Source organism: Hyperolius riggenbachi, chromosome 1 (assembly GCF_040937935.1).
Source record: "Hyperolius riggenbachi isolate aHypRig1 chromosome 1, aHypRig1.pri, whole genome shotgun sequence".
Lineage (NCBI taxonomy): Eukaryota > Metazoa > Chordata > Amphibia > Anura > Hyperoliidae > Hyperolius > Hyperolius riggenbachi.
Genome location: NC_090646.1, coordinates 171,089,178 through 171,106,102, shown reverse-complemented (window position 1 = coordinate 171,106,102; position 16,925 = coordinate 171,089,178). Strand labels below are relative to the sequence as shown.

At 44.6% G+C, this 16,925-nt stretch overlaps 1 protein-coding gene across 2 annotated transcripts in view; it reads right to left on the bottom strand.

Moving 5' to 3' along the window:
• Positions 1-5,409: 5,409 nt before the first annotated feature.
• The window catches only part of NAF1 (nuclear assembly factor 1 ribonucleoprotein), an 84,624-nt gene continuing 73,108 nt past the window's right edge, over positions 5,410-16,925 (bottom strand). For both annotated transcript variants that reach the window (XM_068269460.1, XM_068269468.1), the window contains exon 9: positions 5,410-6,694. In XM_068269460.1, coding sequence (XP_068125561.1) covers positions 6,225-6,694 — 470 coding nt within the window. In that variant the 3' untranslated portion in view covers positions 5,410-6,224. The remainder of the gene's footprint in view (positions 6,695-16,925) is intronic.

The following is a 16,925-nucleotide window of genomic DNA, read 5'->3' as shown; positions in this document are numbered from 1 at the left end:
ACAGCCCGCAAAGGACAGGGCCCCCCTCCCTCCCCAGAAGGGGGGTCCCCACCGGCCACTACCAGCCAGCATAGAATGGGGACACCCCACAGCCCGCAAAGGACAGGGCCCCCCTCCCTGCCCAGAAGGGGGGTCCCCACCGGCCACTACCAGCCAGCATAGAATGGGGACACCCCACAGCCCGCAAAGGACAGGGTCCCCTCCCTGCCCAGAAGGGGGGTCCCCAAAGGCCACCAACAGCCTGAAAAGGACAGGGACACCCCACCCCACCCCCCCAGAAAGGGGATCCCGACCAAATGAAAAAAAATTATTGCAAAAAAAAAAAAAAAGTTTAAAATGATTGGAAATTAATTGAACCACTTCTTGCACGGAAATCCTGGGGAAATAGAACGCCAGGGAGGTTAAAGTGAACCAAGCACCATTTTAAGAACCCAGTGCGTCTCAATAGCACATTAAAAAATGCTTGCCAACAATGTGGCTCTTATCTAAAAAAAAACCACTTCAATTTGACCTCTTCTTTTTACATTTTAAAGTTTAGCAGAGGTTTTATAACCCTACTTCCGAGGCCTGCCCGACCCAAAGAAATGTCTGGCAAATGAGGACTGATGTACTTATTTTATTGCACACATTAACAGAGAGCAAACAAAAGCTTTCATCTGGGGATGGATGGACACATAGGGCACTGTTCTTTAAAGAGTTTAGATAAGTAAATAATGGGCAGCTAGAAAGGGTGGGGAGGGGGGCATGGCAGCTCCTATAGCTATTAGAAACTAGTAAAAAGTAATATTGCACCAAATATTGCATACATGAAAAAAAACTGATTTAAAAAAAAAAAAAAAAAAAACCCATAAAAACAGTCAAGTCTCATCAAACATAACTGGTACTGGATAGATATGCATGTTATATGTCCCCAATGGTTTATAGTACTATGGGGTATGTTCATTAGAACAAGAAGTACATATTAATTCAAAATGAAAGAGGAACTGGAGTAAAAATAATGTAAGAAAAAAAGCTTAATTTTTACAATAATTATGTATAAATTTAGTCTGTGTTTGCTCATTGTAAAATATTTCCTCTCCCTGATGTACAGCTTGTCCTGATGGACATACTTCACAATGTTAAATATCATAACCCCTAGTGAGATATAATATGTATAGGTTTCATTAATTGTTTATTACCAATTATGGTTGATGAGCCACTATTAAGTAATTTTACATTTTGTGATTTTCTGGGTTTACAATTTTTGTTATAAATATAGAAGTACTAGGGTTGATCGGAAAGACCAAATTCCGTTCCGCCAGAATTCGCGGATTCCGACAGCGCTGAATTCCGTCGCTATGAAAATTCCGACAGATTTTTACAGAATTCCGGCGGAAAAATTTAAATAATCGCAAATGGAACCTTGTTGTAACGATCGGTGTAACACAGAGAGGGTCTGATTATTGGTGATCTGCAGTATCACCAAAAATACAGATATATACCTGATTATTGATGATCTGCAGTATCACCGATAATCAGATATATTACTAACCTCTGGACACCTGAGTAATATGAGTGTTTGGTGCAACAGTAATACTTTGAGAACAATATCTGGAGGACAGGTACAAAATCAGTAAGGAATACTGCACTAGGGAATGAGTACCTTTCAGCAGCCTGAGAATCTCCCGCAGGGAGGAGTCAGACTGGGAGAGGAAAGGACCAGAGCGTGAGTGACACCAATAGGAGGATGTCACTAACTGATCTGTGAACTATCTCTAAACTGAGGAGTTAGTTCTCAAGGTCGGGCAAGCCAGGTCGGCAACACACGGACATACAAAGTACAAAGACAGGAGGCTGATTCGGTAATCCTAAGGTTTGGCAGGGTTTGGCAACAGAGTATCAGATATAGCGAAGTACCGAATCAGTGAACAGAAGAGTGGTCAGGAAAGCAGTAAGTCATAACAGATAATAAACAATGCCTAGTCTTGGGTGTAAGCTCCGTGATCATCAACACCCTGGAACTAGTCTGACATATAACAGAATGGTAACACAAGTCCCTAATCTTGGGTGTGAGGTCCTTGATCATCAACACCCTGGAACTAGTCTGAAGTATAACAGAATGGTAACACAAGTCCCTAATCTTGGGTGTGAGGTCCTTGATCATCAACACCCTGGAACTAGTCTGAACTATAACAGAATGATAACACAGATTCTGACAATAAGGTCTGAGTGCCTCCACGTAGTGATCGCAACGGCAGACAACCAGCGAATGACCAGCACCCGGTATATATAGCACAGCGCTCTCCAGCGCCTCCTCTAAGTGCTGGACCAATGGGCACTGGCTGAATCGTCAGCTGACCGGCTTGGTCAGCTGACTCCCTTCTGGCTGTCATAAAAGTCCTGCCTCAGCGCGCGCGCGTTCTTCTGAACCTGTGTGGACTATCAGTCCCAGCCACACCAGACATGTGTTGCGTACCACCCGCTGCGCTGGACGCGGAACCAGCCGCACCGCTATCAGGGCATGAGCCGGTTTCTCCGCGTTCAGCCATACTGGCAGATGTAGGCCTACGCGTGCAAACCGCCGCGTTGGATGCAGAATCAGCCGCCTTGTTCTGAGCACACGCGGCGGCTTTTCCGCGTTTTCTCACACTTGTTTATGCTATATGGTAGCCCATAGACCCTATTGACTGTTCCCTTAGTCCTTTTCTCCTTCCTCCCTCCTCCTCCCTTACTCCCTCCTCCCGGAGGGTCTCGTCTTCCAGGGAATTGTAGGATTTCAAAAGCCAGCTTACATACCTTGGCCGGGAATTGAACCCAGGTCTAGTGCTCGGTAGGTAGCTGTCTTCACCACTATACCACCACCAACACTACATGTTGAAGCCAGCCTAGCATGTACCATTATGATATATCCAAGAGAAAAATGAGCTTGCTTAGGGATTTGTAGGATGTCAAAAGCCAACTCACATACATTGGGCCAGGCCCAGGAATTTAACCCAGGTCTAGTGCTCGGTAGGTTGCTATCCTAACCATTATACCACACAACACAACACACTACAATGCTACATGCTGAAGCCAGCCTAGCATGTACCATTGTAATATATCCAAGAGAAAAATGAGCTTGTTTAGGGAATTGTAGGATTTCAAAAGTCAGCTTACATACATTGGCCAGGAATTGAACCCAGGTCTAGTGCTCAGTAGGCTGCTATCCTAACCATTATACCACCAACACTACATGCTGAAACTTCTTGGAGCAGACTTGCTTCCTCCCTCCAAAACACACACATACATCCCCATAAAATCATTCAACAGCAACTGCGTGCAGTCTTTATGGTACACAGTCCCTGGCACAATTGGTTAGCGCGTTTGTCTGTTAACTGCAAGGTTGGTGGTTCAAGCCCACCCAGGCATGGCCTTGCCTTTTGTGTTCAACAGTTGTCCGAAGAGAACCCCAGATAGCCATGTAGATTCATCTCTCTCTCTAGTAGGGATCGTCACCGCTTTCCGCGGAATTGTATTTTCCACAATTTTAGGTGGAAATTGGTCATTCCGTTCCGTTTGGTCGGAACGGAATTGCTTTTTCAATCCGGCGGAATTCCAAAATTGCCTGTGAAATTCTGCCGGTATACGTTGATGCCATTGAACTGAATTTTCAGCTTAAAACCATTAAGTCCTAGAGAGAGAGCTCATTTTTCTCTTGGGTATATCACAATGGTACATGCTAGGCTGGCTTCAGCATGTAGCATTGTAGTGTGTTGTGTTGGTGGTATAATGGTTAGGATAGCAGCCTACTGAGCACTAGACCTGGGTTCAATTCCTGGCCAATGTATGTAAGCTGACTTTTGAAATCCTACAATTACCTAAGCAAGCTCATTTTTCTCTTGGATATATCACAATGGTACATGCTAGGCTGGCTTCAGCATGTAGCATTGTAGTGTGTTGTGTTGGTGGTATAATGGTTAGGATAGCAGCCTACAGAGCAGTAGGCCTGGGTTCAATTCCTGGGCCTGGCCAATGTATGAGTTGGCTTTTGACATCCTACAAATCCTTAAGCAAGCCAATTTTTCTCTTGGTATGTATGATATATACATGCTAGGCTGGCTTCAGCATGTAGTGTTGGTGGTGGTATAGTGGTGAAGAGGGCTACCTACCGAGCACTAGACCTGGGTTCAATTCCCAGCCAAGACCTGGGTTCAATTCTCGGCCAAGGTATGTAAGCTGGCTTTTGAAATCCTAAAATTCCCTGGAAGATGAGATACTCCTCCCTCCAGGGGGAGGAAGGAAGGAGAGAGTCTATTGAGTAAAAATTCCTCTTATTAGGCAAAAATCAGTTCGGTGGGGAAAAAAAAATTCAATTCTGTAAAATTCCGCAGAATTTTTTTTTCTAATTTCTGCCTTAGCGCTATAGCAATTCCGTTCCGTCGCACCTGAAGCACCAAATTCCATCCGGAATCGCTGAATTTATAATCCCGCGGAATCCAGCGACCATCCCTACTCAGTACATAGATATCTCTTTTTTTTACCTTTTTTACACTGAAATTTCAATACTGCAATTTATAAAACACAGTAAGAGTAAGATCAAATGCCTTCACAGAATCATCTAAAGCACATTTGATAAGACAATACTTTCTGCAGGGCTTCCCAACCCTGTCCTCCAGTACCACTAACAGTACTTATTAGTATCTCAGCAGCACTGATGAACTACCGCTGTGGATTTCCACAAAACTTGCGCTGTTGGTGGTACTGGAGGACAAGGTTGGGAAGAACTGGCTTACTTCATTGCAGACATGCAAGTAGGTACTATACAGTATAATCCACTGGAGGTTTTGTTTGAACATAACCAAAGTATAAGCAGGGATTTGTACACCAATTACCAACTGATGATACAAATTAAGATTTGGCACAACAAGGCCATAGCTAGTGGTGCTCAGACCATGTGTTTATTTTCTGAAACTTGGCATACAAGCAAATAAAATTCTGCAGGAGATTTTAACTGGTCCAATTCCAAGCTGCAGACATTTATATATAAAACAAAGGTTGCATTAACTCAAAATTATTGGCATTGCACTAACCATCTTTAACCAAAACCCTTACAGAATAATACAGACCTGCTAAGCACTAGAGTCCTCATGGCTGAATGTAAAATACAGGTTATTAAGAGTCATGGTATGGATTTGGTCTGGTTTTGTTCATTGTTATAATATATAAACGGGATGTGCATATCCATGTAGCAAAAACGGAATGAATATATGTAGAATTTTGCTCATTCTGGCTGTATTACTTTGTTCATTCTGGCTGTGTTACTCAAATAAAATGTTTAAATATTTAAGGAAAATAGGCTTTGCGACATAAAAATTTAACACAACTTTTTGAAACAAACCAACACAGTACAACTGTTTGCATTAGTAAATTTATTGATAATTTTTTTTTTACCATTATCATTTTTCATTAGAATAATGAAAGCACAATATAAAGAAGATACTCCAAACCAGTACTGGAACACTGGTTACTGTAAATATATTCATCCATATGTAAATATATTTATCCATATAAAAATAATATTCACCAACATACAAATCAGCAATACTTACATAGGATTTGAAGCGAATACAAGTGTACATAAAAGTTTTGGAAAATCTTAAAGGACTCCAGAGGCGACCATTTTAATCTATCTTTACTTACCTGGAGCTTCTTCCAACCCCTAGAAGTCATTTCTGTCCCTCGCCACAGCTCTTGTCCTCGATGTCGCGCTGGCCTCTCGCAAAGATCTTCGGCACATGCGAGGGTGTGTGTGAGCGTCCACGTCATTTGGTGTGCTCTGTGCCTTTGCAGTAGCGCTGTGCAGGCGCAGTACGAGCCAGGTAACGTGGGCATGTGCTTGCACACGCTCACGCAGAAGCTTTGCGGGCAATCAGCAGGACACGGAAGAGGACTGGAGCTGAAGCGAGGGACCAAAATGACTTCTAGGGGCAGGAAGAAGCACCAGGCAAGTAAAGATAGATAAAAATGGTCGCCTTGGGAGTCCTTAAAGCAAAAAGATGTCCCAGTAAAATTTTGTAAGACACCCACAAACAAGATAAAATGTAAACACATGTATACAGTGTTTCAAACCAGTAATTTTCTACGTTTGGTTTAACCACAATTTCAAAATCAGCTAATTATCTTATACAGATATGGTTCTATTTACATAAATACAAAATATAAAAAAAAGTTTACTGTTCATTTCTAATCACTGAAAGTCTTTCAGTTTATGAATAATTCCTATTAGAGTAGTTTGAGCCCCCTGGACTTGGATGAGAAGGAGGGGGTGGGGGTGGAGGTGGGGGTGGCGGAGGTGGGTAATTCTGCATATAAGGAAAGTGCATGTTTTGATCTGGCCAAATCATGTGTGGAGGTGGTGGTGGAGGTGGAGGAAACGGAGTTGGAAAATGCTGCATGTTTTGATAATGTCCAAAGAAATGTGGTGGTGGGGGAAGGTTACCATTATTAGCATAGGTCATAGGATAGTCCTGGGAATTACTATTCTGGTAAGTATAAGACTGCTGCATCATATGTTGCACTGGAAACTCAGATGGAAAACTTGGAGGTCTTTGTTGTCTAAAACCATTTTCTTGCATGTGAGAACCGCGTCCATTTGAAAAGCGAGGTGAAGATGTGTTCGAGTATGGTCTTGAAAACCTCTGACTTCCATTAGACTGGTTTGACTCTCGGAAACAAGCTGCAACACAAGAAACCTATTTAAGTATATGTATGTGTATATTAGGGGTCATATACTGCAAATTTAACCCCTTGAGGACCGCAGTGTTAAACCCCCCTAAAGACCAGGCCTTTTTTTGTAAAATTGGCCACTGCTTTAAGGCCAAGCTGCAGGGCCCGCACAACACAGCATACAAGTGATCCCCTTTTTTTATAAATATTGTTTTTATTTTTTTATTTCGCAGGAGAAGGAGAAAGAGGAGCTGCAATCAGCTATTTATTCCAAAGTGTGGCACATAACGTAAAAACAATTGGTGCAAACATGCAACTTACTGATACTTGAATCGTTGTGGGTGGCAGTGGGTGCTGGGCACCGATAGCCTTACGCCGTTTCGCGCTGATATGCGTTTCTACGGAGGCTCTGGTGCGGGCTGGATGCTGGCCGGGAGCTATATACACTCTAGGCTCAGCGTTCGGCATGTCTGCACCGACAGAGACCTCCCACTTCCTTTCTAGGTGTCCAATAGTTGTAGCTCATGGAAGGGCAGCACTTCCTTCTTACGGGTGCCCAAGCAGACCACACTTATATGCAATGGAATAAAATACCTCACTTGGCTATATTGGCAGTAATCTGCCTCTAATCAATTTTTTAATGTTAATTATTTGTAAAATGCCATATTGTCACGATGCATTTTTGTATTTTATTTCAGTTGCACCGTCAACTCAATTTTGGCCACAAGATGGGTTGTTTTGGCCATCCTTTCATGGGTTCGCCCAATGCATGCAATAGCATTAGCAGCCACCTAATAAGTGTGGTCTACTTGGGCACCCGTAAGAAAGTGCTGCCCTTCCATGAGCTCTAACTGGTATGCACATGCGTTTTAGCACGCTATTGGACACCTAGAAAGGAAGTGGGTGGTCTCTGTCGGCGCAGGCACGCCGACGCTGAGCCTAGAGTGAATATAGCACCCCGCCAGCATCCAGACCGCACCAGGGCCTCCGTAGAAGCGCATATCCGCGTGAAACGGCGTAAGGCCATCAGTGCCCAGCACCCACCACCACCCACAACGCTTCAAGCACCGGTCTGTTGCATGTTTGCACCAATTGTATTTACTCTGTATGTGCCACACTTTGGAATAAATAGAAGAGAGGAGACCGGCACTGCAATCAGCTCTCGCCTTCTCCTGCACAGTACATTGCTATTAGCTCTGTCACAGCCACAGTGTGCGAGGCAACGTGGGTCCTGCCAGCTCCCCGCTCAAGAACGCTTTAACTGCTGTAGTGCCAACCAAACAACCTCTCTACACAATTTTTTTTTTATTTCCCCTGCAGTGGCCACTCTTTCCCTCCCCCCCCCCCATCACTGTGACAGGCTGCCATAGGCTGAAGCCTATGACAGCCGATCACTTCTGGGCTAATGGAGGGGACAGCCGTGTCACACGGCTGTCCCCAGTACAGCACTGCACCAGATCGCAGCGCTGTACAAGCTTTATAGACTGGCAATCGGAGACTGAAGGCAGGAGGTGCGCGCACAATTTCCTGCATTAGCTGGCCCCAGGACTTTACGGCGTTAGGCGGTCCTGGGGCTGCCGACGCGGCCATCAGCGTGACGCGGTCGGCAGGAGGTTAACCCCCTAACGTGAAATTGCCGGCTGTCTTCATGACGACAGCCGGCGATCTGACCAACAGGAAGTAGAGCCCCGGAGGAGAGGAAGAAGAATGCGAGCCGACGTCGGGATCCCCGGGAGGTATGTAGAAACGCTTCCGCTGCGCGCATTGCTCTGCATACAGCCTCCGGCGGCTACCCGAGCAGAGGTCGAGATCACCGCTCTTAGCGGCGGTTTTCCGCCCCGACCCTAGCTCGGGATAACCACCAAGGAGGTTAAAGTACACCTGAAGTGATAGTGATATGGAAGCTGCCATTTTTATTTCCTTTCCAGTAATACCAGTTGACTGGCATCCTGTTGATCTTTTTGGCTGCAGTAGTATCTGAATCAGACACCTGAAACAAGCATGCGGCTAATTTCATCAGAGCACCTGGTTTGCATGCTTGTTCAGGGGCTGTGGCTTAAAGTATTAGAGGCAGAGGATCAGCAGGACAGACAGGCAGCCTGCATCGTTTAAAACGGAAATTAACATGTCAGCCCTCAGTTCTGGTGTGCTTTAAAGCAAACCTGAACTCAGAACTTCCTCTCTGCTCTAATAGATAAGCAACAGCATAACCTTTAAAGAAAAACATTTCTTACAGCTGATACAAATCCTGCAATACATCTGCACTGTTTACTTCCTGCTTTCATGGAAGCAGACATAGGGTTAACTTCCTGTGTTTACAAATAAGCTGCTCTGCCAAGATTCCTGAGCTGACACGGCTGAGAGATCAAATTACACTTGTGATTAGTCAAAATGAGGGGGAATTAGAGGTGCTGAACTCTCTAATTACATACAGGGTGGATTTCTGTAGGTTTTCCTTCTATCCTGTGTAAGAGTTCAGGTCCACTTTAACCTCTTAAAGAGGCACTGTAACATCAAAAACCTCCCCTGGGGGGGGGTACTCACCTCGGGTGGGGGAAGCCTCCGGATCCTAATGAGGCTTCCCACGCCGTCCTCTGTCCCACGGGGGTCTCGCTGCAGCCCACTGAACAGCCGGCGACAGAGCCGACTGTAGCTTCAATATTTACCTTTGCTGGCTCCAGCGGGGGCGCTGTGGCTGCTTTCGGCACGGAAATAGACGGAAATACCCGATCTCCGTCGGGTCCGCTCTACTGCGCAGGCGCCGGAAACTTGCGCCTGCGCATTAGAGCATACCCGACGGCGATCGGGTATTTCCGCCTACTTCGGAGCCGACAGCCGTCAGAGCGCCTGTGCAGGAGCCGGGAAGGTAAATATTGATGTCACCGCTGCACAGAGGGCTGCAGCGAGACCCCTGAGGGATGGAGGACGGCGTGGGAAGCCTCATTAGGATCCGGAGGCTTCCCCCACCCGAGGTGAGTACCCCCCAGGGGACGTTTTGTCGTTACAGTTCCTCTTTAAAGGACAACTGTAGCGAGAGGTATGTGGAGGCTGACATATTTATTTTCTTTTAAATAATACCAGTTGCCTGGCTATCCTGCTGATCTATTTGACCGCAGCCGTGTCTGAATAACACCAGAAACAAGCATGCAGCTAATCTTCAAAGATTTTTTTTTTTTATTATTTAACAGTTTCTCTATTTATTCTTCATTCACAATATCTTCAATAATTGTGGACATGACATATGGGTACAAATTCAGGAAACATAAGCCCAGGTAATAAAGACACTCTTTTGTCTCATTTAATTCTAAGATACCACAGGGATGTTTACCTGACTAGTTCTCACCAGAGCTGTTCCTTATAGGTACTTGAATCATGCTCTTATACGACACTGAGGTGATAGTATACTATTGCTTAGGTCCAGTGGTGTAGCTAAGGAGCTGTGGGCCCCGATGCAAGTTTTACAATGGGGCCCCCCCAAGCACTCTATACATAGCAATTGATACGCAGCACCAAAACCTGCCAATGGCAACTACAGTGTCAGAGGTGCAAGAAGGGGATGGGGAACAGTTTGTTAATGATTACCACTATTCAAAGTATCTATAGAAGTGATTATTATGAGCACAGGACCAATAGAGAGCTAATACTGCAGTTGAGGGAGGGCCCTTCGGGGCCCCTCTGGCCCAAGGGCCCCGATGCGGTGGCTACCTCTGCACCCCCTATTGCTACGCCCCTGCTTAGGTCTTTTTTGCCTGGGCTTATTTTTTCATATATTGAATTTTTGCAGATTACGGTTTTACTTGCCTTGGTCCATTGTCGGTAAGAGAAATATACTTTCTTTATATGGCTTCTGGCCGTCATTTCCTGACATGCGCATAGATCTTTTATGGTATGTATGTGACTTATATGTCCTATAATATATATATTTTTTAACAGATGTTTGTATACAGTGTGCCTCTGAGGAAGCGGCTGTTGGCCGTGAAACACGCGTCAGGCAGTCTTTTTGTGTGATGGAACTCTGAATTTGTACCCATATGTCATGTCCCCAATTACTGAAGATATTGTGAATGAAGAATAGAAAAACTGTTAACCCCCCACCCCATCTTTTGAGAATGGTGTTGGTTGTAACTTGCAGGGGTGGAACAGAACTACTCAATTTTATTGTTATTATGCAGCTAATCTTGTCAGATCTGCCAATGTCAGAAACATTTGATCTGCTGCATGCTTGTTCAGGGTCTATAGCTAAAATTATTAGAGGCGAGGATCAACAGGATAGCAAGGCAACTAGTATTGCTTAAAAGTAAAAATAAATATGGCAGCCTCCATATCCCTCTCGCTTCAGTTGTCCTTTAATCCTATCTGGAGCTGTGGGCTATCTGGACGACAATCCACATTCAGCGTTTCCCCGGCAGGTGTGCGCATGGGTGCACGTGCCGCTCGCTCCCAGCGCCAATTCTCGGAAGGTAAACTAATGTTTCCCGATCCAATCGCAGTTCTTAGAATAAATGGACATGACCCCGATCAGGGGCCATGTCCATTCATAATAATAATAATAATAATAATAATAAAGGTAGGGACGAGAAAAAAACTAAACAAAAAAAAACACTTCCGGGAACCCAGGATAGTGTTTTTAGCGCTATTTAGTGACACAAATGTAAAAATGCCCTAAGGGAAAATTTTAATTACATTTTAAAGTTAATCCCTTCCACCACCCCTTTCAGCCCAGTTACTGGACAAACGCACACATAAAAAATACGAACAGTTTTTTGTTTTTTTAAGAAAATATATAAATAGTTGCCTTAGGTACACAGCTTTTTTAATATGTATAGAATGAGGTTATATTACTGTTAAGTTAGCAAATAAGGTCTAGTAATTAGGGAACGGATACAAAAAAAACCACAAGACAGAAAAAAAGGACACCTTTATTTCCAAATAATATATTGTCGCCATACATTGTACTAGGAACATAATTTAAATTTTGTCATAGCCGAGACTAACGGGTAAAAAAAAATAATAAAAAAAAAAATGCGTGAGCATTGCTTATTTTAAAACTATAGGGGATGGAATTTGAGAAATTGGGTATTTTTTTTTCTTATATTTCCCTATAAAATGCATAGTAAAATAATTTCTGAAAAAAAAAGGTATCACCCCTAAAAGCCTAATTTATCGCAAAAAAAAAAAAAAAAAAAATTATATATGGATCATTTACGATGAGTAGTAATAAAGTTATTGGCGAATTAATGGGAGGAGCGCTGATGGGAAAATTGCTTTCATTCGTGAGGTGAAAACACCCGTAGGCTGAAGTGACACTGAAGCGGAAAAACTTCTAATAATGAATTGTAGGAGTAGTACAGATAACTAATAGAACATTAGTAGCAAAGAAAAGTTTCATACTTTTTTCAGTTCTAATTTTTCTTTTTTATAACATAGCAACATCCTGTCAAATTTGCAATTACAAACCACACACTATATTTCAAACTATGAAACAGAGCAGAGCTAATGACCCTTTGAACACACCTGCAGTAAAACCTATTTTCTGAAGCTGCCTCTCACTTTTTCTTTGATGTATATGTGCTTCAGAAAATAGGACAAGTCGGATTGGAGAGTTTAGCGAAGCTCTTTTGCATAGATAACTGAAGTTTCTTAAAGGGACCCTGAGCTCTGCATAACAATCACAATTTTGACTTGCCTGGGGATTCCTCCAGCCCCCCGTAGCCTGCGAGGTTCCCTGACGTCCTCCAGGCCCAGCTGGCGGCTCTGTTAATTGGCGACTTTGACCTGAAGTCGCCTGTGCGCGTTCCCGCTATACATCATGCTGGCCGGCCTGAGAGTCCTGCACATGTGAGAGTCTCTCAGATTGAACCGTGCATGCGCAGGACTCTCACATCCTCCTCGCAGGCTACGGGGGGGCCGGAGGAAGCCCCAGGTAAGTCCAAATTGCAATTGTATGCAGAGATCAGGGTTCCTTTAACTCTTCCTGTACTGGAAACAACATTAGAGTCTGTTCTTTGCTACTTTTGTTTGATTTCTTAGCTGTGCTACACATACAATTCATTATACCATAAGTTTATTTTCCCTTCAGATTCCCTTTAACCTCCCTGGCGGTAAGCCCGAGCTGAGCTTGGGCTATGCCGCGCAGGAGGATTTCTCAGGCTCTGTTGGGGCGATTCGCCCCATTCAAAGTGCTGTGCGCGCAGCCAGCACCTTGCTAGCCGCGCGCACAGCTTGATCGCAGCCGCTCTGCGGCGATCGCCCGCACACAGCGGCGAAAGAGGCCCCGCCAGAGCCCTGCGCTGCCCGGACCAATGAGTTCCGGGCAGCGCTATGGGCTGGATCGGGTGCGCCTGACGTCAGCTGACGTCCATGACGTCATTCCAATTGTCGCCATGGCGACAGGAGAAGCCAAACAGGGGAACGCGTTATATACGCGCTCCCTTGTTTGCTATTAGTGCCGGCAACGATCGCACTAGAGGGACACATGCGCCCTCTAGTGGTGTTTCATGTAGCTACCACTCTGGTAGCTTTACATGAAACAAAAAAAAACAAAAAAAAAAAAAAGGATTTTTGCCCATTTGGCAAAAAAAAAAAAAATAACCGCCAGGGAGGTTAAAGGACAGCACAGCTGCAAGCTTTGGCAAACCACTATTTTTTTTAACTGCACATTGCCTGGTTGTCAAGGTTTACCTTTTTCTTTCAGTAGTTTTTGAAATTAGACCCTTGGAAAAGTCACGCAGCCAGTAGAACAGAGTGAGTGGATTTGGTGCAATGAGTTAATTCGCCGGCCCCCAATATGCTGAGTATGGGACAATGCTCTTCCTGTTCAGTAAACCAGCACTTATGCAGTAGGATACCTAACACTGCTACTGCCTACAGTGCGCGGCCGAGTGGCTGCAGTGCTTGTGCTTTGAGTCTGCCAGACATATCAATGTTCTGTGTCTTGTCTACTAGTGGCATTTTTAGAAAATAGTCAGCAGTGGCTCCTTGCAGATTTCTGTCACTTCATGTTTGCTTTAATAAAAATGTAGGAAGTATGGCTTGGGCTAAACTGACACAACATGCTTGAACTTCAACCTAGCCCACAATTCATCAAATCAATATGCTGCTTATTACATTCTTTTAGACAGCTTCTTCATCTTCTACTGTACTTAACGTAATTCAGTTATTCATTTCCATTCCTGAATCAAAGCCACATTTGTAGTTGTAAATCTATTTAACCACTTGATGACCCAGCCTTTACCCCCCCTTAAGGACCAGCGCTGTTTTAGCTGATCTGTGCTGGGTGGGCTCTGCAGCCCCCAGCACAGATCAAACACCAGGCAGAGCGACCAGATCATCCCCCTTTTTTCCCCAATAGGGGGATGATGTGCTGGGGGGGGGGGGGTCTGATCGCTCCTGCTTGCATGTGGCTGGCGGGGGGGGGGGGGCACCTCAAAGCCCCCTCCACCGCAGGATTCCCCCTTTACTCCCTTCCCTTCCCCGGAGATCGGAGGCTGCACAGGAACGGATCTGTCCTGTGCAGCCTCTAACAGGCTCCTGCCTGTCATATGACAGCGATCCCCGGCCGCTGATTGGCCGGGGATCGCTGATCTGGTACAACGCTGCTAACTGTTAGCAGCATTGTACAAATGTAAACAAAGCGGATTATTTCCGCTTGTGTTTACATTTAGCCTGCGAGCCACGATCGGCGGCCCGCAGGCTATTCACGGAGCCCCCCGCCGTGAATTGACAGGAAGCTCGCGCGAGCGGCTGCTTCCTGATTAATTAGCCTGCAGCCGGTAGTCCTGCAGCTGCCACTTTGCCGACGCGCGTTATGAGTGCGCGGTCAGCAAGTGGTTAACAGCTGATTTTGTTTCATTCATACAGTCTAAAGTGCAGTGGCTGGGTAGCGTACTGCTCTGCCTCTGACACAGGCGACCTGGGCTCAAATCTCGGCTCTTCCTGTTCAGTAGGCCAGCACCTATTTAGTAAAGAGTCCTTGGGCAAGATTTCCTAACACTGCTAGTACCTATAGAACGCGTCCTAGTGGCTGCAGCCTTGGTACTTTGATCCCGCCGGGAAAAAAAGCACAATATAAATGTTCTTTGTCCGCGTTCCATTTTAGGAATTGTATGACAGCAGCTGAATTCCACTCACCTTCAGATCTGCTGATTTAGTATACTTGTTTATTATGAGCATTTATTTAGAAAAAAAATGCAACTTAACCACTTCAGCTCCACAGGGTTTTTTGCTTAAAATCCAGAGCAATTTTCACATTTCAGCGCTCCTCCCATTCATTCACCAATAACTTTATTGCTACTCATCAGATGTAAATGATCTATATCTTGTTTTTTTTGCCACAAATTATGCTTTGTGAGGGTGATATTTGCTTTTAGTAATTATGCTATTATCTGTGCATTTTAAAGGGAAAAATGAGAAAAAAAAAAGAAAAAATACACTATTTCTCCATTTCCATGCACTATAGTTTTCAAATAAACAATGTTACCATAGGTAAAACCCACACATTGTATTTGCTAATTTGTCCTGGTTATCTCAACATTTAAATAATGTTCCTAGTACAATGTATGGCGATAATATATTAGTTTCTGGTTTGTGTTTTTTGTTTTCTCATTGTACTCAGTAATTAAAAAGCCCTTATCTTCATGATTAACAGTAATACACTCTCATGGCATAGATATTTTAAAAGCTAAGTCCCTAGGGTAACTATGTATTCTCTTTTCAATGCTGTCACTTTTGTTTTTTTTTTACTAGTATTTATTTAGGGGTATAGAGTACATGTAAATAACAGTTTTATTGCTTTTCATTCTGTTTTCCGGTAAAAAAAAAAATCACATGACTTATCCCTCAGTTGTCAAACACCACAAAATCTATTCTCTCACTTGTCACGGTTAAAATGATACCCTATATACATAATCAGATAGCTTATTGGGCATACAGCACACTGTTTACCACAAGTACACCTATCTACTCCCCTGAGCTTCAGATGAAGTTTTGTGGGGAGTAGATAAGTGTAGCAAGGGAGGTAAAGTGGTTAAAGGGAAGGTCCAAGCAAAATTAAAAAAAAAAATGAGTTTCACTTACCTGGGGCTTCTACCAGCCCCATGCAGCCATCCTGTGCCCTCGTAGCCTCTCACTGCTGCTCCAGTCCCCCGCTGGCATGCTTGCCGACCTCAGAGGTCGGCGGGCCGCATTGCGTACATTTTTACGCATTCCCGTTAGTGCAGGAACATTAACACATACATTTTTATGCGTTACTGGTTCAATGCATACATTTTTACGCATTGAACCAGTAATGTAAAAATGTAGGTGTGTGAAACTCATTTTTTTTATTTTGCTTGGACCTTCCCTTTAAGAGTTCAGTTTTAAAATAGAGAGTGAGGCACTTATGCTGCATGGCTAGGACTGTAACAGAAGAACAGTGCAACAGGTCTGCTGTAGCAAGTTTCATTTTTTTTTTTCTAGAGAAAAGCACAAAAGCAATACAATCTTCTCAAGACTTTGTTGTAAGTGTTAGCATCTGTCACAAATCTGTCTCAGGTGTTTCATTTCTGTTCAGTGAACTGTGAGTGTACAGGGAATTACAAAGGCCCAGAACAACCATCATAAATCATTCCATACATAAGCAGCTGAATGAATTGCACCAGCAAAGCAGCCAATAAATGGATTCCAAAATGACTGGATTTAACCATTTAAGGACCGCAGTGATTGAAATCTATGCCCTGTTTTGGTGGGCTTTTGGCTGGCAGGGCGTAGATCTCAATCACTGTCCGTAGCGCACATCCGCCGTTTCCGCCTCTCAAACCCGACCATTCTCGCCGCATCTCACAGGCTCTGCCTGTCTCTATGACGGCCGAGCCATGTGAGCGGGTCAGGAGCCGATTTCATTGGCTCCTGGCCCTGTCTTTCAATGTAAGCCGTTCCCATTGGCTTACATTGATAGACACGGTTAGGAACCAATAACAGTGGCTCCTGACCGTCTCACATGACTCTGCCATCATAGAGACGGCAGAGTCCATGTCCTGGGGGTCCCGGCGAGCGGCGATGACGGCGGGTATATGCGGCGATTCGTTGGGATTGGACCAGTGGTCTCTGGTCTTTAAGTGCCCAGAGACCGCTGGTCCTTAAAGAGACACTGTAACCTCAAAAAGATCCCCTGGGGGGTACTCACCTCGGGTGGGGGAAGCCTCCGGATCCTAATGAGGCTTCCCACGCCGTCCTCTGTCCCACGGGGGTCTCGCCGCAGCCCT